At 35.6% G+C, this 25,017-nt stretch overlaps 4 protein-coding genes across 5 annotated transcripts; 3 read left to right on the plus strand and 1 right to left on the minus strand.

The window, feature by feature from the left end:
* Positions 1–404: 404 nt before the first annotated feature.
* LOC132182791 (uncharacterized) lies at positions 405–2,717 on the plus strand. The gene is made up of 3 exons (XM_059596135.2): positions 405–680; positions 761–880; positions 2,301–2,717. The coding sequence occupies exons 1-3, from the start codon at positions 444–446 to the stop codon at positions 2,478–2,480; spliced, it is 537 nt and encodes a 178-aa protein (XP_059452118.1). The 5' UTR covers positions 405–443; the 3' UTR covers positions 2,481–2,717.
* A 3,596-nt stretch (positions 2,718–6,313) lies between these two features.
* LOC132180948 (protein kinase PVPK-1) lies at positions 6,314–11,586 on the plus strand. 2 transcript variants are annotated; one of them, XM_059593961.2, is made up of 3 exons: positions 6,314–6,728; positions 7,470–8,568; positions 10,606–11,586. In XM_059593961.2, exons 2-3 carry the CDS (start codon positions 7,490–7,492, stop codon positions 11,474–11,476), a joined length of 1,950 nt encoding a protein of 649 aa, XP_059449944.1. In that variant the 5' UTR covers positions 6,314–6,728; positions 7,470–7,489; the 3' UTR covers positions 11,477–11,586. The 2 variants fall into 2 exon arrangements, with proteins under 2 accessions (XP_059449944.1, XP_088372303.1); XM_088516177.1 differs by having other exon boundaries at positions 6,315–6,728; positions 7,529–8,568.
* Positions 11,587–14,584: 2,998 nt separating this feature from the next.
* On the plus strand, positions 14,585–17,964 carry LOC132180949 (Sucrase/ferredoxin-like family protein). Its single transcript, XM_059593962.2, has 5 exons — positions 14,585–14,999; positions 15,348–15,433; positions 15,961–16,266; positions 16,370–16,453; positions 17,243–17,964. The coding sequence occupies exons 1-5, from the start codon at positions 14,640–14,642 to the stop codon at positions 17,613–17,615; spliced, it is 1,209 nt and encodes a 402-aa protein (XP_059449945.2). The 5' UTR covers positions 14,585–14,639; the 3' UTR covers positions 17,616–17,964.
* Positions 17,965–18,102: 138 nt separating this feature from the next.
* LOC132183077 (ARM repeat superfamily protein) lies at positions 18,103–19,481 on the minus strand. The gene is made up of 2 exons (XM_059596473.2): positions 19,160–19,481; positions 18,103–19,026 (listed from the first exon to the last, which is right to left on the minus strand). The coding sequence occupies exons 1-2, from the start codon at positions 19,372–19,374 to the stop codon at positions 18,234–18,236; spliced, it is 1,008 nt and encodes a 335-aa protein (XP_059452456.2). The 5' UTR covers positions 19,375–19,481; the 3' UTR covers positions 18,103–18,233.
* Between the last annotated feature and the right edge of the window lie 5,536 nt (positions 19,482–25,017).

Raw genomic sequence — 25,017 nt, forward strand, 5'->3', positions numbered from 1 at the left:
AAATGAAAATGCAGTATATATCATTACTCAATAAGAAATTATATATATATATATATATATATATATATATATATATATATATATTCTAACAAGGCTAATAATAGTAGATTGACTCAGCATAGGAGATTATTGGTGTAGTATATAAGAATTTTTTTTATCATTTTATAACTTTTGCAATCAAAATAGCAACTTTTGTAACTCATAACTTTCCGTTATTTTTCTCTTGATGGACTATGGTTCCATCAAACAGAGCGTGTGATCTCGTATAAACTAAAAAAAAAAGCATGAATCACGTGCTATAAGGATAAGTGGCAGTTTAATTTAAAGATGTTTGTTTTTTTAACCTAGATCGGAAGAAAGTTGTCTGAAAACAAGTTCTGTAAAAGACAAAAAAAAAAAAAGTTCGTTCGTGAACAGAAAAATCCTACAAGATCCGGCCGGAAATGGAAATTCAAGGCTTGAAACTGAAATTGGGTCGGTCAGCCTGGAGCCCATGGGCTAGCCCGTTAAGAAAAAAGTTCCAACTAAACATTTTGTTGTTTTCCTTTTCCTGTCCAGAAAAAGATCTTCTATTTTTCTGGCTTTCCTTCTTCTCCCCCAAATCAACCACACAGAAAGAACGACCAAGAGAGAGAGAGAGAATGGCAATGGTGTCATGGAACTCGGCAATTAATTCAGAGGTATTTTCGTCATTTGCTCTCTCTGATTTATTTTCTTGAATCCCGGATCTCATTTTTTATTCTCTGTCTCTTGAAAGTAGAGACCGGTCCTCCAAGTTTTCTGCAGAAAGAAAGAGAGAAACCGAGACAACTACCACCCCTTCAAAGTCATCGAAATTACGCCTCCGCCCAAGAGCCTTGGCATTCGTTGCTTCCCCTCTGTACGCACCGTTTTCCACTCTCTTTTTTTTTTTTTTAATTGTTTCATATTTGGTTTATAATTAATTATCTTTTCTTTTTGTTGTTCGTTTAGATTCCTTACCTACTGCATAATGAGATTCAAAGTGGCACTCATTGTTTTTAAATGCACTGGAAATGGTCAATTAATTTTAGACTGACAGCTTGGAAATGGAATTTAATATTTTACATGGCATATAATAAATCCATTTAAATCCTTCTCTCTTTTTTATTGTTTATTTTTTGCGAAATACTATTTTTTATTCACTTTAATTCTAAATTGAAGGGTTTAGTTTGGAAATACAAATACATCAAACAAAGAACAAGTGAGTCAGGCTTTAATTTTTCCTTACAAGTGGGGGGGGGGGGGTGGGGGGGGGGGGGGCAATATGGTATGAAATAGGGGTGTACAAGCGGAGCGGTTATTAACCGCTAAATAACCCTTGAACAACAAGGAAGCATGAAATTTTTTGTCTTAGCTGATTTAGTAGATATATTGCATTAACCTTAGTTGGTTAAGGAAGAATGTTAGGCATTCTTTCTTATAAAATTTAGTAGATATATAGCATTTAGGCCTTGTTTCTTAAGTGGGCATCAATTAACTTTAGAAGCCAGATCAGGGGAAGCACAAGCAATTGGTAAAATATATGGATTGACATCTAATAGACATTGAGAGCATGATAGGATAGTTATACAAAAAGACTAATCACATGGCCAAAATAGGCCAAGCATTATTGAAATCAGAGTTATATTACATACAAATGAAACAAAGAAATGGGATTTAGAATTATTGGAAGAAACATGGTTCTGATAAAATTATTGCATGCAAACTAAGCGATAAAGAAGCATTGTTGCTCCAAGCACGGTCAAGCAAATATTCCTTTTATGCCATGTGCATTTCCATGGCTGGGGACTGGGGCCATCCCAGAGACGGAGATAGAGAAATAATTGGAGGGAGCATGTATTTTGGATTAGGATAGAGAAAATTCTTGGACATCATTGTCTGGGTATTGTGAAATAGTTTGAGGATTTGCACATTGGGGTCATTAAGATATGTTGATTTCTTCTTTCGACCTTAATGCTTCAATGCCGCAACATGTTATAGGGAAGAGAGATGGTCCCATATGGCAGCAAATTTTCTTAATCAACTGTAAAGTTCAGGCGCCCTTCTACACAAATTCAGAGGGCATAACACTAGCAGTAGACCTTTCCCTCAAATTCTGTCTGCACCCAAACAAAAAGTTTGATGTTCTGTCAGTCATGTTGTCAATGTGGATCTTGTCGATTCATTCATGGATCTGTAGGTCCAGCATAACTTGTGAATTTAGATACAACTAGACAAAATGCTGCAACCAGGGTATCTATGTTTAACTGTGTATTTCCATTTCACCTTGTTTGCTGCAGAACTTGCAGTGTGGAGAGAGTGTAACAATAGAAGGCCAAACCTACACTATTTCAGCTGTAACTCATCGGTACCAGCTGCGCAAGGGCAAGTATGAACCAAGCGAGAAGAGGCTTGACGTTTTGTCCACAGGGAGATACATTTTGAATTTATACTTAGAAAGTTTACTGGAACAATCTTAATGTCTACTTTCTGAATGAGTTATCATTTATTTTTAGTAGGCCTCGAGTCACTAGACTGTACAGGGACCACTTTGTTTAGCTGTATCGTAATACTTTAATTGTATCCCTTACAATAGGTTACTGTGTTCAATGGGATCCCTTTAGATGTATCATTTTTATGTGCAAAATTACTATATTTTTAAGGCAGTTTTATTGCACGAGATCGAGATTCCTTTAATTATGTGCAAAATTATTATACATTTTCCACACACTAAAATCAGTGGTCACTACTTCCCTATACATCTGTAATTGGCTGAACTTTTATAGTTGGAGGAATTTATTTCATCTTAGCTTATTAAATTGCCATTTGTCCAAAATGCAATTTAATGTCTCCAATCAAATTTAGAGGAAAGTATATCCTCTAGTTATTAGATCACCCACCCACCACCCCAACCAATTCTTTTTCACATGTAATGTAACCTTTTGTCTCAGTGACACAATTGATGTCTTTATGGCAACTCAAACAGATTGAACCCCTTGTATTCTTCAAATGCAATGAACTATAGAGTTCCTACAAACTCTGAAGGATGGATAAATTCATGTTTTTTATAGAAATGAGGGCAATGTATATTACCACTGCTAATGTGATTAGTGTAAAACGAACTGTTATGCATCTTTGTTTTTCAAATGATGTTACTTTGAAAAAGTCATGAATGAAGCCTAGAGTATTCTTGATGTTGAAGTTACGAAGTTCTCGGGGCATTGCACTTGATCCTAGCTAGGAGGACAGGAACCATGAAGTTGAGTGCCTAGAGGCCAGGGAGATTGCAATTACTCATTGATAGCTGGAGAAAAGTATGCTTTACATTGCACACTGAAAATGATTGATGAAACATGCTTTGTTGATTGGTGACACTTGTCATTACAGTTCGGGACATCCTGGTTTGAGCTCCACCTAATCATTACACCAGTCAAGTTGTAAAGCCTGCATAGGAGGGACAGTTGGAAACAAGCCCTCCGCCTCCCGGCCCCACTTGGAGTTGGATGGATGTCTCATGTCTCTCTCCTCTAATCACCCCCGTTGAAATGCATTACCTTTTATTAGGTATTTAGATCGTATTGTCTAAATTTTCTCAAATTTTAATCCTTACTTTTATATTAAATGATCTTTTTATGTTTTCATGGAAATGGGTGTGGCGGTAATGGGACTGGTGGGGTTGGTAACGGCGTTTATGGGGGGAGTCGTGGTGAAAATGAGGAAGCCATGGCAGCTGGGATCTAATTATTTAAAATTAGAGATTCTCTTGTTATGAAATTATGATCTTTTATTTTAAATTTAATGGTCTATAAAATTATTTAAACTTCGATAAAATAAAAGTAAACTTAAAATCAAAATTTAATATCCCGATTATACAAAAGCAACTGACATTTTATAGACCATTAAATTTAAAATTAAAGACCTCAATTTCATAACATGAGAATCTCTAATTTTAAGTAATTGAAGAGAATCTCAATCCGGGCAGCTGAACTTGATAAAGAGAGGGAAGGGGCAGAAAATTAATTTACAATAACTTTTGTATTTTTAATCAATTGAAAATGTTTTTAGTTAGACTAAAATTTTCAAATGCCTTAAACACCTAAAATGAAAAAAAAAAAAAAAAAAAAAAAAAAAAAAAAAGAGAAGATTTTAGGCTGAAAAAAAAAGACTCAATATGTATCTCATTTTATTCTATTTAAAAAAAAAAAAAAAATGAAAGAATCTTTAATCCCTTTGATATTGGTTGGATTATGATAAAGTGAGTGGTACCCACAAGATGAGGCCCACTAGTGTGTTATGGAAGGGAAAAGCATATGTGTATGTGCTCACCATCATGAGGACTACTCAACAACCGTATTCCCTTCGTGTCTACCCTCTCCTCCTTCTGCGTTACATCTAATGGTCCCCACTTGGGTCCCACTCGAACCCAACAGCAAGCGGTGTAGGGCCCGCCAGTGTGGCACTCCGGGCCCCACCTGTCTGGACTCTCCTCCTCGTAAGACATTTGATATGGGCACCTCGACATCATTAAAAGCAGTGGACCCCACAGACACCATTTTTCTTTTCATTAGATAGATAGATAGGTGGACGGGCTTAGCTCACTCTATGCGTAGGATAGCATCATGCGCCGAGCATGACAGCCGTCCACGTGCTTGTGGTCAGGTTCACGTTCGCGCATGTGACACCTCCTTGTTCCCGCGAACGAAGTTAATGGTAATGGTGCCGGTGGACTTAACCCCCATGTGATTACTATTAATATTATTAATTACCATCGAAGTTTTACAATAATACTACGGGAAATATGAATTTCGTCGCTCTAGCCGATGAAAAAAGTGCATGGGAAGCAGAGAAAAAAAAAAAAACAAAAAAAACATCCACATGCAAGTTAATGGTGATTTATTTTGTTTTTATTTTTATTTTTTTTATGTTAACAATGAGAAATTTTCGATTAGTTTATCAATTTTAAAACCCGTGATTTAAAAATACAAATAACGGGTCGATAAAATTGTTTTATATAATTTTGTTTAAAAGCACACTAACCTGCAATTAATTCAATATGTTATGCATTAATTCCTAAGTGAATTTAGAATGCTTGCAATTTTGGGGATTTGAACTAAAAATATGAATGGTGTGTGCACGATTGAATTTTGCATGCCATCGAGCTAAATCACCGAGGTTATTATAAAGACTCTTTGGACTTTTAATTTGTTTTTTTGTTTTTTATATAAAAAAATTGTTTTGATGTGACCTTTAATGTAAAAATAATTTTAACAAACAAACCGTTGTGGGTCAAATGAGAAAGAGGCGTGTCTTTGTGCTCTTGTCCTAGAACATTGGATTTGACTAATGTGGCGACGACTGAAAGACCAGAACTTGACACCCCAACAGTAGTTGAGATTGTATCCTTTAACAAATCAGGAGAAATCATCGTAGAAGACAAAAATTTGGGGTAATCTTTTAACTTTCCCTTTTTGGCTCTCTTCTATCATGTTGGGGTTATTTTATTTTATTTTTTAATTTTTAATTTTTACTTTCCCTGTAAACTCTTGTCTTCTTCACTTGAAGAAAAAGAAGGCACATTTAACCCGAGAGAGAGAGAGAGAGAGAGAGAGAGAGTTGCTATTACCCATTGTTAGCATAGCCACACTAATATTATTTGATTTGAAAAAAAGAAGAAAAAAATCTCAAATCTCCATTTTGATTTAATTGGCCCATTGAACTCCCATGATCAAATAGAAATATATAAATCCAACATCAATATTATTGTGTTGTAATTTTAAATTAGTTTATTATAATATTATTATAACTCATTTAAGAGAGTCACTTAAAGAACGTCACATCAACCAACATGAAATTAGTATAGTAAATAAGTGTGAAAAACAATATTACTATTACAATAAGTGAATTTCTTTACAATAAGATACTTTCTTTGGACGATGAAAGTCGACTTTAGAAATTATCCTTTTATAGTCGAACTAATAATCCTCACTTTACGAGGTATAGTTTTCAGTCGATTGAACTATTTCTTGAAAACTTGATATATATATAAAAGGGTTCATTAGGATTAACACGCCAATGACAAATTCAAAAGTTAGTTGAAGCTAAATATTATAAAATAATTAAAAAATTAAATTTTTTTTTTTAAAATGAAGTTTTTTACATTGCTATTGAATTTATGTACTCCCCCATGAGCAAGATGAATAAATCTCACCAAGATGGAGTGGGGCGCCCCATGAATCAAAAGATAAACAATTTTAAATGAAAACAATTAACAAAGAAGAAGAAGAAAGTGGAGGAAGAGTTAAGAGGGGTTGTGTTGGAGGGGAATATGAATATCCAAAGATGGAAGGCCTTTTTTATTGGCTCCTTCACTTTGCTTTGCTTTGCTTGTGAAGTTGGCTTTGGATTACTCTTATTATCCTGTCTCCCGCAAAAGCCAGTATAACAACACGACGAAAAATAACGGAAAAAAACTTTTCGAAGAAAATTATTGTTCTTGTTGTGATTAGGATTACTATTATTCCATCTCTCTCTTTCTCTCTCTCTCTCTCTCTCTCTAGTGCTTCGATCGGATCTGAAGCAGCTCTTCAGAGGAACAGAAAGACCCCCTCCCCCCACTACGCACCAAAGGTTGTTTCACTTTCTCTGTAAAGGTTCTGGGTTCTCTCTCACTGTTCCAACTGTCATGAAGGATTGCTTGCTCTGCACTGTACTCTCTCTTCTCTGATCAGGTATACCCTTTATGGCTTTCTTTTTTTGGTTCTTTGTTTTTGGGGTTTCTTGATTTGATACTTGTTTAGTTGCGGAGAGATTGTTGGGGAAAGTCAAAGTTAGTTGTATTTGGCTCCAAATGAATGGAGGTGTTGTTTTTCTTGGGTGCCAAACAATGAAAACTTGGAGCTTTATTGTTTGGTCAAAGTCTTGTTCCTTTTCTTTTACTGCATTTTCCCAGCAACCAAAAGGGGCATTTGGGTTATTGGGAAGCTTCTTGATGGCGGCGTTGGAGTGTCCAAGCAATGCAATTTTTCTTGGGTCTTCATGCGATATTATTGATTTTGTTGTGGTTTGAGATAATTTGTGTATTAATTACGTTCAATATCTTGATTCTCGGGTCAGCTATGGGTATCTTGATTTTCCTCAGGTCAGCTATAGGTTTCTTGTTTTCTCCGCAATCTTGGGGATTGTCATTAATTATATGGAATTTTTGTGTAATGGGTCTCCGGAAATCCGTCAAGTATGTATTTTCCTTGTTTGAATTTCCATACAGGGTCATTCAAATTCATGCCTTTGTTTCAACCACATGGTCATAATAACAGATTTGTCTTGTTTCAAAATTTAGAAAGCCATTTAAGTGAGAAGATTTCGTAATTAATGGCTTTGACATAATATCTGCATAAGGGGCTTATCAATTATCATTTCAACGGCTACATCTCACAAAATCACTGTGCTTATTCTGGATTCTGGTGTGACAGTGCCTGTGGGAAATTACTGAATGGAGTCTCGTACTGATGGAGTTAATTCTTTGTCAAAGGCTCAGAATTTGGCAATAGGCAACAACCCTCCAAGATCTGGGACTCCTCGCTCCTCTCGTCCTGCATCTCCAAAACAAACTAGAAATGAAGTGGCTTCTTCCAGTTCCTATGCTACTGCTCATAATCATGGCATGAAGACGACCGGCCTTCCAAATGGTTATGTGATTAATCAAAATCCTTCCTACAAGGCAGCCAATGAAGAATCTCCCAGTACGGTGAAACGATTTCAGAACTCAGATAAGGGAAAATCTGAATATGCTGGCACCAGTGATGTTCTTAGTAAAGCAGTTGAAACCTCTCATGAGGAGAAAGTTTCTGCTGTGAAAGCAAAATCTTATATTAAGAATCCCATTAATGGAAGTGCCGCACAAGTAAGCAGTAACTTAACATCTCAATCAGCAGTAACCTTATGTCCAAGTCCTCAGAACAGTCTCTATGCAGCCACCCTGTATTCGGAAGCCAAACAGAGTTTCACAAATACGGAAGTGAGTGAATGTACAAGCAGCATTGAGAAGTCTTGTGAAAGTGGCGAAGTTACTAATTCATGTGATTTCGTTGAGAGCAGGAAGACCAGCATCTATAGAGGCAGCACTGGCAGTGACATTAGCGATGAGAGCAGCTCGAGTAGTTTAAGCAGTGCTATGTACAAGCCCCACAAGGCAAATGATATAAGATGGGAAGCCATTCAAGTCGTTCGATCTCGTGATGGGATGTTGGAAATGAAACATTTTAGATTGTTGAGGAGACTGGGATGTGGAGACATAGGCAGTGTTTATCTATCAGAGTTGACTGGCACTAAAACTTATTTTGCCATGAAGGTGATGGATAAAGGAGCTCTGGCAAGCCGCAAGAAACTTCTAAGAGCTCAGACAGAAAGAGAAATACTGCAATCTTTGGATCATCCATTCCTACCAACATTGTATTCACATTTTGAGACAGAGAAGTTCTCTTGCTTGGTAATGGAGTTCTGTCCTGGTGGAGACCTGCATGCACTCAGGCAAAGACAACCTGGGAAGTATTTTCCAGAGCATGCTGCCAGGTTAGGAATTATTTTCTCCTCCTTTTCCTTTCCCTATTGTTCTAATAACTAAGACGATGCATTTGAATTTATACAAACTTTCAACAGTTTAATACTTTACCATTACAACAAATATATTTATATAAATACTAGTAGTGAGAAGAAAAAAATTGTTGGTTCTCTTAACATTATGCAGGAAAACTCGTGAATCCAATTCCAGTTAACACTGTCTTTCTAGAACTTAATGTCTCAGTAGACTCTCTTTTTATGTTGTTATTATTTTAAATAGTACCGAAATATCTTAGTGAACTTTGCACCAGGCTTCAGTGGTGTAAAAAGATTCCCTCTTTCTCATAGTTTGGCTGGCTATTTTAAGAGGCATCATCTTTGACTATAGAAACCTTGGAGAGACATGATACTTTTGGTTTTAGAGCTGCAGACTCTAACTTGATAATACTAATCATTTGTGTCTAGTGGATCATGCAAAATCTTTAGAACTTGCCACTACTATGAAATCCCACATATTTTGTAATACCCCACCCTAAGTGATATGATATTATCCGCTTTGGGCCAAGCCTGCACGGTTTTATTATTAAGTTTACCCCAAAAGGCCTTATACCATTTAGAAAGAGTATGCTCTATATAAGTACATCCCCTTTCTCACACCCACGCAATGTAGGACGCCACATATTTGTATTAACTCAACTCTTGCATTTCCTTTTGCAATGCCATCATATATGAAGGTTGGCTTGTCTATACATGTGGTCAAGTATAAGTTGCTTTTGTTGTTATATTAAAGAAACCGTGTGGGTTGGGTCAGGGATTGCTTTTGGATGTGAAAATTTGACCTATACCGATCCAACTGAAGTTTTATACTATATATACTTTTTCTTTTTAACTTTAGGGTTTGCAAAATCTAAACCCCAAAATTCTACTGGAAATAAGTTGAGATCATATATGTAAGGAAAGGGTGGGTTTGTCCATTTTGTTATGGGGCTGTTGAGGCGGTGTTGGATTGAGTCTAAATCGTTCGAGTTGGCGGAGGAGGGTGGGTTTTCAGTTTTACAGAATATTGGAAGGAGTATGGGTATCGATCGATCAATTAGCTTGGGTAAAGCTTGTATTTCTTGGTGTTAGCCACCGTAGATGATTTGGTCCCGGAGGAGGGGACAGTTTTCTGGAGACATTCCAAAGTTGGAATTCCCGCTCTCCTCGCTTAGCGTTGCTCAAATAAGCATGGGTTGTTCTTGGTTGTGGCAAAGTACAATAGAGGTAGATGGAGCGACTTTATAATTGTGCAAGAAGGTAGAGAGGTGGTAAGGGATAGAGGTCCTTCGCCTCCAAGTTGCGGTTGGCTTTGCTTTTTTTAAGTCGTCACACAGTCAGCTAGGAGACGTAACAGCAATCGTCTGTCGCTGGGTTCGGGTGGTAGTGATTCAGTGCCGATGTTGAAGTCTGTGAGAGGATGGTGGCAGAGTTAAACGGCTTTTTTCTTTAATACCCTTTTCCCAAAAGAAGGCTGCTTATGATTGTTTTCATATCTAATTTTCATAAATTTGTAGTTCTATTTTCTTTTTTTCGATTAGGTGTTTTTCTTGTATATTTCATGTGCACTTGGGTGCGCCCATTGGTTTTTAATGAATTTCGATTGTTTAGAAAAAAAATATATTATTATTAATATGTTTCACAAGTTTAACAAATATTAAAGTTCTCAATTGTCATTCCAAAGCTATAAAAGTTTAGAATCATCCAGCAAATATAAGCTAAGTTTGTCAATCATTGAATTTGCACTCAACTAATAGCCCTCGCTCAGGGTGGGTGGGGACAAAAAGGAAGAGTCAAAAAGTATTTGTGGTAGGATTTTCGTCCCTCCCAGTTAGATATTTTGGTAGGTATGAGATCTCCTTTATGCAGAGTCCTATAGAAATCACAAAATATGACATGAACTAGGACAAAGGTGCATTTTATATGAAATATAATAGAACTTACAGTTAAACAAAATGATAAGGTAACCCTGATTGTAGTTTCAGCCCATTAATCTCTGCTGTCACCCTGCAGGTTTTATGTGGCTGAAGTTCTTCTTGCTCTGGAGTACTTGCACATGCTTGGGATCATTTACAGAGACCTTAAACCCGAAAATGTGTTGGTGAGGGAAGATGGACACATAATGCTTTCAGATTTTGACCTCTCTCTAAGATGTGCTGTCAGCCCAACTCTGGTGAGATCCTCAAACTCCAGCTTGGAGACAAAAAACTCGGGATACTGCGTTCAACCTGCCTGCATAGAGCCAACTTGTGTAATGCAGCCAGATTGCATCCAACCTGCATGTTTTGCACCACGCTTCTTTTCAAGCAAGACCAAGAAGGAAAAAAAGAACAAGCCAAAGAATGAAACATGTCATCAAGTATCCCCTCTCCCTGAGCTCGTCGCTGAACCCACAAATGCTCGATCAATGTCTTTTGTTGGTACACACGAGTACTTGGCTCCTGAAATCATTAAAGGTGAAGGCCATGGTAGTGCTGTAGATTGGTGGACATTTGGGATATTTCTTTATGAGCTTTTGTTTGGTAAAACTCCATTCAAGGGAGCAGGGAACCGGGCTACTCTATTTAATGTGGTCGGCCAACCCTTGAGATTTCCAGAGTCGCCTAGCGTGAGCTTCGCTGCCAGGGACTTAATCAGGGGTCTACTTGTGAAAGAGCCACAGCATCGTCTTGCGTATAGGCGTGGTGCTACAGAAGTTAAACAGCATCCCTTCTTTCAAAGTGTGAATTGGGCTCTTATTCGCTGTACAAGTCCGCCAGATGTGCCAAAACAGGTTGCGGTTGACTTCGCTACAAGAACCGATGTGCCAAAAGCACCCACAACTGAGGTGCCTGGTGTTGATGTGAAGCCTTCAGGTAATTATTTAGAGATTGATTTCTTTTGATTATTGTATCCATTTTCTTTCTTTGAGAACCACTTTCCATCTCCTCGTTTGTATTGTGCCTCAATGGTTTCTTTCCATTGCAAAAAGATACAAATCTGTAATTCCTTTCATTGGCACTTGTAACTTCTTCTTAGTGCTAGGAGGCACATGATAAAACAAAACAGAAAAAGAAACAAAAAAAAAAAAATCATCAGTGAGGAAAAGCAAACGCATAAAAATGAGGAATGAAGTCGCCGATCTTCCTTTACTACCCCTGTTGCTTCTGTTGAATTTTTGTGTACATTACTTGTGAGGAAGTGATTGTTTTTCCATTGAAAATGAAATTCTAGCTCCGGAGGTGTGTTCCTTCCTTCTCTTTAAAATGCCTACATTATAGGTAATCTGGACATTTGTGCGCAGAAAGGTCACAGCTTGAGCAAGGGCTAATTTTATTTTTAACATACCACCACGTTCCACGGTCGAAGTCCCAACGACCCATCATTTCCAAATGGGCGACTTCACGAACCTTGGCTTCTACAAGTAGCAGCCCTCCGTAGGTCACCTCCTGATCTTTTACTCAACGACTCAAATCAAATTCATTATTTCCGAGGAAGTAACCTCATTGATTTGGACGCTAAAATCCGTCAAAACATGCTTTTAAGACTTGGTGGGGGTATTGATGAGGTCCACTTCAGCGAGTGGTTGGGTCTGATTCTAAGAGATTTTGCTGGGCTTCTATCTATAAGTCGACCAAGGCCCACCTAGAATTCTCATTCGTAAGAGCATGCGTCAGCAATCAGCATCTGCAAAACAATACGCACAAAGTGCCCCTGATAAAGGAAAATGATCACTCCGTTTCAAATTTTTTCTATTTCCTCCCGTTGGTGAGTGTATTTAAAAGGGTAAAATTGTCCAAATTTTTTTGAAGTTAAAATTTTTTATAAAGGAGGTTCCTACTAGCTGTGGTAATTGTATTACATGATTGTTTGATAATTTCTCATTCAATTCATATATATATATATATATATATATAAGCCACGAGTTGGTTGGGACGGCCACATCAACATTGTGAGATTAAGAGGTTTTTAAGTTTCAATTTCTTTCCTCTTTTAGGCCCAAAATTAAATTATTTCCCTTTTTCTATCTTTTTCTCAGTATCCAAACACAGTGCTTATATTTGGAAATTAAATTTTGGGTATTGATTTTCTATTAATCAACTAAGTTTAGTTTACACGTTGCCAAAATCAACTTAAGTTTCTATTAATCAACTAATGAATGATGTAAGATGCCAAAAAAAACGGAGGATTGACTTGAACCAATGATTAACGAGCAAATGTACTGTCTGTTTCTTAAAGGTTAGTGAAGGCCCAATCATCACTGGCCACATCAGCATACCCCCCAAAAAAAAGATGTAATCTAACAATTTCGCCGTTACTGATACTTACACGCGCTTCCACTTCCCACGCTCCTTTTCATTGGGCCTTTCACGTTGGAGTAGGACCCACACTTTTCACTTTTCTTGTACAATCAAGCACGCGGCAATTCAATGGATCTCGTGGTCCGCAACCTAATCTGTGATAAATTGTGTGAGTGAGAACATTTTGGTGGTTAATGGAAGTACCTTTTTGTCCCTGATTTTTTTTCCTTTTTAATTGTTTTTTTTATTTTTTTATTTTTTTAAGTATTGTCTAGTAAAGTTAATTCAATAAGGAAAGGAACGAATGGGACCTAAAAATAAGGATAAAATGACTTTAAATTGAGTTAGAGGAAAAGAAAATTAATTCAGCCTATTTAATTAATATATATTTTTACAGTGTGTGATTCTTCTTACATGCATTTTTTTAACAGATTAATACTATAATTTAAAAAAATAAAAGAAAATAGTAATGCTACCTACTACTAGAAACACTTGCGTACCCACAATAAGGGGCGGAACCACCATTTGGCTTGGAAGATTTCAAAAAAATATATTTTTTGTAAAAAATAGATCTTTAAAAATTAAATTTTGCTTCTCTAAATTAAAAGTTCTAGTTTCGCCTCAGCCCGCAATCTAAATGTCTTTTACACACATAAAACTATAGAGAGAGATAGCTTTCACGCTATACTCACATAAACACCTTAGGAAAATTGCCTTCATTTTATAACACTTCTGTGCAAAACATTTTTACACACTTTTATAGGTTGTTTTAAAGTAAAAAGTGACCGACCAAAAGTATAAAACATTTACACAATTAGATACAATCGCATTAACTTGTGACTATGAAATGGTTTTTCCATTTCAAGTAAAATAAAGAGGATCCTTGTCCATCATCCATCATGGCCCATTTGGTTTTCAAATTTTCTCTTAATTTTCTATTAAGTTAATTATATGAATTTTTAAGCTTAAAAATTGGACTTAATCTCTATAAAAAACTAGACTCGACTTCTCCTTCGTACTTTGGTTCCTCCATGGATGATGAAGAAAGTGGGTGTTTCCTATTATTACAATTAACAAGTGATAAGAATGCTTATAAAAATACGATAAAATCGGTCAATTTTCTATATTGATGTTGTCTAAAATTAGCACTATAAGAGATCTTAGAAGTGGTTATGAGTTGTAAAAATGTGGAGTTTCTAAAGAATATCTCCAATTATTGAAGCAATGATCAAAATTATTGAAGGAGTTTGCAGTGTTAATTGCCAAAATTAGAGTCGCCTTCAATGGCGTCACCTACTTTGTATAATATCACATCACATGACACCAATTAAAGTAACGTGTGATTACTTGTCAAGCAAACCTTGGTTTAAGGATAGTTTACGAACATCATTTGGCTTTCGTCAAAATTACTTCTATTAACGTTTATTTTATTTTTTTATTTGAAAAATGCTATTTTTGTATCTTTTCAGTATTCTCTTAGTACACTGAAAAAATATTATGATATAAAATAAGGAATCCATAGATTTTTTTTATAGACGAAATGGTCTTTCATTATATCAAAAATTAATATGACTTATTTGATCAAGCAAAAAAGACATCAAATACTAATTTAAAAAATAAAATAAAAAGGATGTTTTTGCTCTATTACAATGGCGCGTGCTTACACGCTCCTTCTGCGTTTCTATCTTTCGGCCCAAGCGACCATCACCATCCAAACCTATCCTACAGCCCAAAAGCCCCAACGTCACCGGCACCCACAGTCCCCATATGCGCATTGCGCACACGTCTCGTGCTCTCATTTCTGCTTCGACCGTCCATATCGCCTCTCTCACATTCCCTCTCTCTCGCGTTCGAACCCTAACCCTAGCTTCCACCATGGCCTCCGACAACCTCTCGACCTCGGCCAACGGCCATAACGACGACGAGGACGAGAAGTACGGGTTCCGGCGGCCGGAGATGTACAAGGAGAACCTCGCTGGCACCATTGGCGCGTACGACCGACACTTGTTCCTCTGCTACAAGAGCCCCGAGGCCTGGCCCTCGCGTGTCGAGGGCTCCGACTCCGATCCGCTCCCTAAGTCCCTCTGTTCGGCTGTCAAGGCTCGCAAGAATGACATGGCTCTCAAGGTCAGCTATATCGCTGTAAAACATCGGTTAATCATTGCAGTAAATATGATTTTTGCTACGATTTAAGTTCGGGATTAAGCTGTAGGACTCGGATTAATCGATTGGCGAGTGGAGTAATTGTGATTTTGCTGCGAGTTTTGAGAGACTTGGATTTACTGTGAAACATGGATTCATCTTTTAATCATTGTGGTAATTGTGATTTTGATATGACCTGGAACTCGGATTATAATGTAAAAGTCAGATTGATCGGTTAATGATAACGATAATTGTGATTTTGGTGCGAGTTTTGAGATTTGGATTTGGTGAGAGTTTTGTTGACTTTGCGTTCTTTGTTTTTGGAAATGGCAGACGAACCTGACAATATGCGAGGGACGAGAGGGGACTGACTTTTCTGATGGAGATGTGTTGATTTTCCCGGATATGATCAAGTACAGGTAATCGCGAGGGTTAGATTGGATTTCTTCTGGTTTTGTTTTATTTGCTTGAGATTGTGCAGTTTTTATTGAAAATGATTTGATACACTTACGTTACACGAGTCAGGGTTTTGTTTACTTGGATAAGCGCAAGATTTTTTTTTTTTTTTTTTTTTTTTTTTAATTTTCAGAGTAGAGATTGGATACTTGCTATGAGGACGAGTTGTTAGAGTTTAAGATATGATTAAACTATAGCTTTGCTATGGACTTCTGTTCTGTTTGTCCTAAGTGGTAATGAGATATGATTAAATTACAGGATTCATTTTCTGGTTAAACATTTCTTCCTTAAGTCCAATGTTGTGGGCCTTGTGGCAATTACCAGATTCTGTGATAGTGTAAACTTATTTTATAAATTACAGAAGTTTTGGTTTGGTTTGAGATTGTGCCTTTTTCCTTTGGATATGATTGATTGCTTTTGAAATGAGGAGTTTTTATTTTTATTTTTTATTTTCTTTGTTGAGTCTGAGTTTTTATTTTCACTATTGAAGGGGTTTGAAGGAATCGGAAGTGGATAGCTTTGTCGAGGATGTTCTTGTTAACGGTAATCTATGGGCTTCGGGAGTGCCGGAGGTGATGCCTGGTTCTCATGTTTTTGTGTGCGCTCATGGTAGTCGTGATCGGAGGTGTGGTGTTTGTGGACCTGTTCTCATTGAAAAGCTTAATGAGGAGATTGAGTTGCGTGGATTAAAAGATCAGCTGTTTGTTAATCCATGCTCACACATTGGGGGCCACAAGTATGCTGGGAACGTGATTATCTACAGTCCGGGTCCAGATGGGAAGATTATGGGTCATTGGTAAGATCCAATTCATAGCTGCTTCTTGCTAATCTGCAAAAATTTATGATATTTGATCTAATTTGTTTAGCTAGTGTTAAACAGTTCTCATTAATGATGACAGGTATGGCTATGTTACTCCTGATGATGTGCCTGCATTGCTTGATCAGCATATTGGAAAGGGAGAGATCATAGAACGGCTTTGGAGGTTTGTCCTTTTGTGGTGTTGCATGTTCTTTTTTTGTGAAATGTTCATTTGATGTTTTTTGTTGTCAATTCTACAGATTGAAAAATAGTACTAGTATCAGATAACTAGATTTATGAATTATTTATCAAGAATGATGTTATTGGTTTTATCAGTATGTGAAATGTGTGGACGGATGTAATTTCTTGGGCGTGAACATATGTTATTCAGTATATCAACTTGCATTGTGGTTGATCCTGAATTATTACCTGGATTATCACCAAGAAATTGAAGTTAGCCTGTCCTGATATGTTTTTATTTTTTTCACCACATGATGAAATTCATTTGAATTAGCATTTATATGTAGTCTGTTAGACACTTCCTCTTTTTTTTTTCTTAGATAGGTAAATACTGTTAATCAGTTCATTCCATAACAATTAGGTTGGTGCTATATTTTGCTGGTATGCAAGCATTAAAAAATCTATTTTTCTTTTTGCCTTAATTTTGGTTCCTTGCTTCTATGTGTTTTGACTCATACCTTGGTAAAGGCCCTGTAGAAGTTCTGGACGAGTTTTATCATTATTTTTGTAATTGTGCATGGTTATTTTAATTTTTGAAAGATAAGAGAAAGAAAAAGTCTTTTGGAGGTTTTGTTATGTTTGTACTTGTCAAAGAAGGAAGATTTTCTTACATTTGCTCTTGATGAGAATCACCCTGTTTATCTTTCTAGTTGCCAATTGGTGATCAATCATTCAATCTTTGGCATTATTCCGAACAATAAATGAACATAAAAGTAACAATAATTAATCGCAGAGGGCAAATGGGGGCAGCTACCGAGGAAGGTGGAAAAGCGGATGAACAGAAGCTTCCTAATGGGGATGCGAAGAAAAGCAAGAAGAAGAAGCACGAAGAAAACAGCACTGAGAGTAATAAGGATAATGTGGCAGGCTGTTGCCAGGTTGGTAGTGGGTTTACTTGTTGCAAAGACGGAAGTTTGGAGCAGAGCAGTGTGGGTGAAGAAAAGAAGCTGAAAGAAACCATAGCAGTGGATGAAAAGAAGGGTCTGGGCAAAGTGTCAGGCTGGTTTGGATCATGGGAGCAAAGTGATGTTCTCACAGCCGCTGCTGTGGTTGGAGCAGTGGCAACAGTTGCTGTGGCCTATAGCTTTTACAGGAGGTCTGGGTGAAATATGCTCTATTTATTATCCACGTGTTCAAGTTTTTTTGTGGGTCTGTATACCCTGGTTTTTTGTAGGGAGATGTGATAAACATCTATAAAATAATCCTCTGAACAACATGTGTTCCATGGAGGGAAAACTATAGGTATATGTTCTGCTTAGCAGGTGGGCAGAATTACTAAAAGTTTTAGCAGATTTAAAAGATGAACAATTTGTATCCCCTTCTTGTATTCGACTCTGCTCAACCCAAAATTGTTGTTTTATTACTCTTGCTGACTGGGCTTGTTTAATGTGCCAGAGATGATTCTATGATTTTATTGGATGGTTCCTATACTAATAGTGAAACCTTATTTTTTTTTTTGTTTTGTTTTGTGTTTTTTGTTTTGATTTGTTTGTTAGTGTACTTATCTTTAGAACATAAAATAAAAGACAAAAAAACAAGAATTTTAACAAACAGAGCTGTTATCTCGCCCCTTGCATGGGGAACAAGAAGTTAGGGAAAGAATAAAGATTGGAATTCAAAATTAGCAGAATAATCCCGAACCAATCCTATATGCACGTACAAATATTCTAATTCCATCACCTAGAAACTATGAGTTCTGAGTTTGAAGGAAGAACTATATTTTGTCATGTACTAAGCCTTGCAATCATCTCCTCCACCAGCCTCAGCGTCGCCCCTTCAACGTTCTCTCCGGCGTCAATTTCTTGCATAATCTGCTGTATAAGCTCATTTTTTGATTGTTTATTTCTTGAACCATAGCTTGGGCAATCCCTCAACAGCAACAGCAGTTCTCTGGCCACAGTTTTAGCCCTCCATGTTCCATCCACACTCAACTGAAGTAGCCCTGGCATCACTCCTTCCCTTAAAATAATTCCTCTGTATCTTTCCCTGCAGCTCTGGCATATAAGGAGGAGAATTCCCGCTGCATGCTCTTTGCATTGCGGAGAACCCTCCTCAATGGTCTCAACCAATGCACGAATAGCGCCACCCGTGCCAGCAGTTTCGCAAAGTGCATTCTCCGACAAGGAAACAACGTTTTCAAGCAGCCCCATTATCTTTTCGACCAATTCTGACGATTTTTCGGAGCTGTGGATCAGTTGAAGCAAGGAAAATAATAGCCCAGAAGAGACAATTGAAGGAATGATCTGGTGACAAGTTGAGAGATTGTGGAGTGTGGCTATTGCATCGAGCTTGGCTTGCAAGCTGATGCTGCTGCTACTCACATTGTTATCACTAGCATTGAGAAATTCCACCAAGAGTTGGATGGCTCCATGAGATGCGATTGCTAGCTTGTTTGCTGTGCAGGAGGAGAGGATCAACATGGCTGCTATTGTGAGCTCAATCAATGCCTCATTTTGGCACTGAAGGAGGCTTAGCAATACTGGTATAGCCCCAGATCTCATGATACGGATCTTGTTTCTGTAAAATTAGTGAAAATTAATTTCAGAATTTCCCCCAGGTATAATATTGAAGAAATTTTATAGAACAATTTCGTACAACACAAGAAAAATAAATTCCTCAATGTGTTACAAATTACAATGCATAGACTAACCGTTCACTGCCGAAAGCAAGACTGAGCAGAGCAAAGAGAGCAGCTTCAATGGCGTCGTAATCTTGAGACTGAAGCATCAAAATCAAAGGCGCCGTGACACCCCTTTCAGCCAACTTGTGCCTCTGCTTACTGCTAAGCTTACTGAGGTCTCTGGCTGCTTCAACCTGCGCTTCTCTCTCACCATTGAAAAGGTTTTCTATCACCAATTCCTCCATTAAAGCTCTGTGTCTCTCGGGGTCTACCAAACTTGTGTAAGTAAATTCCTTTTGTAGTGGTGATACTGGTGGTATTGGGATTGGTTGCTTGAAGATGCAATCTTTGGCTTTTGTGGGTATCGAAATTCATTGTTTCACTTAGAAGCAACTTCCCATTCTTTGGTCAGCTTTTTTGTGAAAGTCTGATTTGGAAATACAATAACGATTCCTAAAAATGAATCTTTAACTTTCCTTTTATAGAAGCAAGCGCCTTAAGCTTTATGGCAGCTTCTATAATATGTAATTTATAGAGGTTTTCTTGGGATTTTATTTTTGTTATTCGGCTTTATGGCATTTTTATATGAATATTAGAGACTGGGATCCTCATGAAGTTGATTAATTATTAAGGCAAAAAAAGTAAAAAACCAATGATTTTGCTTCATTTAACGGTGTACATGATGTCATGTTATTTAAAACTTTTAAATGCTGTAGCAACATATTCACCATGTGGCATTATATGCACTGTTAGATAAACAAAATAAAATATTGACTATGAAATAGTGTGAAATGGAGATGATCTTATGCCATGAATAATAGACATGAAATGAAGATGATCATATACAGTGAACAATAGCCAAAATACTAATTGGCATGTGTTAAATGTATAAAAAATGCTTAAGGTGCTATAACTTTTATAACAACCCCTTGCAAACTCATGTGACAATATCTTAATGGTAACAAAATTAACAAATAAGTTTTATTTTTTTAGCGGCTGTTATGGTAAGTGTCACGTGAACTGTCATGTCGATTTATAAAAAACTTGTTGTAAAAAATGTAATAGTAGTCATCACTATGAAGTTCACTTTTCTTTTCTCTTTTGTAGTTCATATTAGCCAAACCCATTAGTTGAGATAAAGCACATCCATCAGTTTGAGTGCCACCCAATGGGGGTTTTCAGGAGTTAGAAAAAAAAGAAAAAGAAAAAAAGATGTAACAATTTGTAATGATTCAATGAAGTCTCTTATGACCTTTCAAGCCCTTAAAAGATGAATTAGTTAGCTTAGCATTAGTCTCTTGTCCTCTAGCTTTGGTTTATATATATCTTACCTCATTAGCACATAAAATACAAATCCATTAAAATATAATTTTTTTTACTAGAATGTAAAAATATCCTGATACTTTGTAGTTACCCATATGACTTTGATAAGAAATGCAAGTAGATAATTAAACCATGTTACCAATCCCTATATATAATTGAACTTTGGTTTTGAAACTTTCTTATGCAGGCATGATGATATATATATATATTTTAGTAAAGTATATTGTCACCAGCAATGGTTATCCCTTCTATAATCTTGAAGTCAAAGCATGACAACCTTGTATTATATGGATATCTTATTGTTACATTATCAATTATCTCAAAAACTTAAGTTAATAATAAATGATGAATATAATTATTTAATTAACATTTTTAACACTTTATCTATGTGAAAATTATGCAAGTATCAAGTAGGTTTATATAAATTAACAATTCCGCTTTTCAATATATATACAGTGAAGAAGATGGTTAGAATCTCCTCAAACAGATAATTGTGAGAGACTTTCAATAGATCTACCTATATGCCCGAACAATCAACCTACTTATTCAAACAAATGTTCAAACAGATGGGCTTCATTACTCATAATTGCAAGGGATCCGATGCGGCAAAAGAAGGACATGGTATTCTTAAAAGAAAAGTATCCATGGAATCGGTGACTGGTATTCCTGTTACTCCGGTTGAGATTGGTGGCTCTGCCAAGTCATGTGATCCAAAGCTGACAAATTGTGTGAAAATTCTGAAGCAATGGATAACGTATTTCTCATTTTTCATTCCCAAAGTAGATGGCTTTGGGATAATGTATGTGATGAAACATCTTTCGGCCAAAAAAAACTATAAAAGAAAATTAAATGCATCATCCATGAGACCTTTAAAGGAATCTCACTACTTTACTTTGGCCGCCATACGGCGGCATTGTCTTTGCGGAAATGCTTCCCAAACTTTCATGATGATTCCTGTTGGTAGGTGATTTGAATGCTCCACTTCTTTTTCTTTTTCTTTTATTTTTTGATTCTTATCCAAATGATTCTTTTAATAATATAACGTTTGTTTGAATTCTTGCTTCTTCTTTTTTTTTTTTTTTTTTGGAAATTGTTTGAATTCTTAACTGAAATTTGATAAAAAGCATTGAAAGATAGGATAAAATGCATTTATACTCTTCGTGAATTGGTAGTTTTTTTTTTTTTTATGACATGTCCACACAAGGGTAGAAGGAGGGGAGATTCGAACTAGTGACCTCCGCTTTATTAGGCATGGTTCACAACCGATTGAGCTATCCCTTAAGGACAAATTGGTAGTATTAGATAGGATAACATGTTTTCTTTTACATTTTTAATAGTCATTTACTACTCTTTTTACTAATTTAGGAATCCAAACAATGATTTTTGAGGAGCTCAAACATGTTAGATGACACTTGACATTTATTAGACTAGGTTGAAAATTTTTTTATGTCCTAATCATTTTATGTTCAAAAAAAAATTAAGAGGTCTTAGTATAATATGATTAAACTATAAGGCGTTAATGCATTTTACCTTTTATTTCCATTTTTTAAAAAAAGAATTTAACCAAGAGTTTCCTCTTTAGTTCTCTTTCCATAATGGGTTTTATTCAAAATTGGACAAAAATTTCCTCTAAATTGGTTTGGAAGAAATTTCTGTGAACTTACTCTAATAAGTGACAAGTGTCATTCAACATTTTTGGGTTTCTAAACAATTAATAGTTAGGTTTCTAAATTAGTGGAATGATAATAAATTACGCTTAAAATATTTTAAAAAAAATGTGAAAAATAACACTTGTACTTATTAGATTAGGTTGAAGAAAATATTTAGGAAATTTCTGTCCATTAAAATATATTAAAATTGTGCTCCTGTTTGAGTAATTTAAAATGAAAAGGCTAAAGAGGAAAAAAAAATAGTAATTTAAATTATTGTTGGTGTGAAAAAAAAAAAAAAAAAAAAGGTTAAGAAAAAGAATTACTTCCTATTTGAATTTTTAGGCCAATAGATCATGTTTTTGTTAATGTTGGTGAGTTGAGAAAGAGAGAGAGAGAGGTGGAGAGAAAAAAGAGGAGAGAGGTTAATGTTGGAGAGTGGAGAGGGAGATGTGGAATGAGAGTAAAAGACTATGAAAAAAAAAATAGAAAGATAAATGTGGAGAGATAAAGAGAGAAAAAGGGAGAGAGAACCGGTTTAATTTTTAACTGGTTTTCAGTTTTTAAAACTACAAGTAAAAAATATCGGTTTAGCTTTTAAAAAAAATGGGTTAACATCACATGTTGCAATTTTAAAGCACTTTAAAAATAGTTTTTTTTTTTTTTTTTTTTTTGAGGAAAAAAAAAAGGAGTTTCAGCTTATATATATATATATATATATATATATATATATAAAAGTAAAGAATAATGCTTTTGGGAGAGAATTTAAAAATTATGTAATTTAAAAATCTACAATTTCTTTAAAATAAATGCACAGAAATCATAATCCCCAAAATCATGGAGACTTGAAAGTCAACTTTGGCTGAGTTGGCTCTATAACGGTCCTTCTTTTCACTAAATGCTAGGGACACACTAGTGATGAGCTTGTGGAAAAATTAGAACGGCCCTTTCTTTTCACTAATTGGTGGGGACAAACTGTTGATGAGTTTAAGAAAATTTTTTAAAAAAAAAAAAATGAATGAACTGTCAACTGTCACTTATTGTGTCTTTCAAAGTATACACATCTTGAAAAGACAATTCTGTTGAAATTTTGGGGCATTGCAAGATTATGGAAAGCAACTTGAATGCGATCAAATCCAACGTACAAAATTGGAGTAAATATGGCCTGTTTCCGTTTTGTGGGGGATACCAATTAGGAGAGGTGTCAATTCTAGCTACTTGAACATGATAATTTCAGCTGATGGTGCTTGCACCTTGCAAGCTGCCACGACCTTTCATTTTTTCACTTGCTGCATGCTGCGAATGCGATAGCTTCATACGGAATGACAACCGCAGCATACACTAACTAGGGGCCAAAGAGAGGATAAATGACCCATGGCCCGCCAAAAAACATTGCAGAGTCAAAAGCATATATTGTTGATTGTTGATTTTAAAAATTAGGGTTGTTAAATATATTGTTGAATATATTGTGAAGAGCAAAAGCATATAATAAACTATATTGTATTGAGTAGTGTTATATGAATGAATACAGATGTCTCTATTTATAGAGAAATTATGAGTGATAGGTAAGTAATCCTACAATAATTAAAGTAGAAAATAAACCCTAATAAGAAAGACAATAAATCCTAGAATAATATATAAAATATTTCAACAAGGGTAAGGTCCACATACTCATCTCAAACTATTACATAATTGACAATGTATCCTCTAAACTTTCAATTGTGACAACGTCCCCCTAAACTATCAAAATATTGTCAATGTCCCTCCCAAGGCTATCAAAAAGATAAAAATGCCCATACATGACAATAAGACAAAAATAACCCTATAAATTTGAAATAATAAAAAATAATAATAATTTTTTTTTAAAACGAAAATTTTAATTAAAGAAAAAGAATTCATTTTTTATTTTTTTAAAAACGATATTTTTAAATGAATTTTTTTTAACGGAAATTTTTATTTTAAAAAATGATTTTTTTAAAAAAAAAATTTGTTTTTAAAAACGATTTTTTTATTTTATTTTTTAAATGAAAATTTTTAATTTATTAAAAAAGCGGAAATTTTTATTTAAATACATTTAAAAAAGGGGAAATTTTCAATTTTTATTAAAAAAAAAATCTAATTTTTTTCTTATAAAAAGGATTTTTTTTTTCTTTCAATTTTAGGTTTTTCTAGTAGTTTTAGTATTTTTGTTTCTATTTTACTAAGGGTAGTTTCGTCATTGGGGAGACATTGACAATGTTTTGGTAGTTTGTGAGGGATATTGTCACAATTGAAAGTTTGGGAGGACATTGTTAAATAGGTAATAGTTTGAGGGGGTATGTAAACTTTTCCCTAAAAATTACATCACATTTAGGTGGATAAAAGGGAAATAAAAGTCATGCTCCTACATCTACATCTATTGGTGAAAGCCTTAGAGGCTACATTTTAATTTTTTTTTTTTAATTGATTGATTTGATTGTGTAGAAATGCTAGCTCTATATAAAGAGCTTTAAAAGTAATTTGAATAGTTTCAAATATAAACAAATCTCACCAATTAACAATAAACACATCCTTTAATTTAGGTTAAACAAATCACCCTTTATCAACAAGGGTTTGATTTATATATTCTTAACAAAGAGAAATTCGATTTCGGGAATAATTTCCACACATTTATTTATGTCAACAATTATTTTTCCCTTGTGGTCCAGGGATTGGATCATAGATTAGCAGTCTTCTTCATCAAAGAGCTCTTCTGGTGACCCTTACCTTCAAACTATATTTCATGTGAAGTATGACTGTTCATGCACGCCGGACGTGTTGTTTATCATCAGCCTATGCATGTGCCTGGACATTTATGCGACAAGACAATTTAATTAGTTGGGGATTTGGGGAGTAGATCAATAAATACGCAGTTTGTTGTTGAAAATTTAGTTGGGG

The sequence above is a fragment of the Corylus avellana genome, chromosome 5 (genome assembly GCF_965113065.1).
Source record: "Corylus avellana chromosome 5, dhCorAvel1.hap1.2, whole genome shotgun sequence".
Lineage (NCBI taxonomy): Eukaryota > Viridiplantae > Streptophyta > Magnoliopsida > Fagales > Betulaceae > Corylus > Corylus avellana.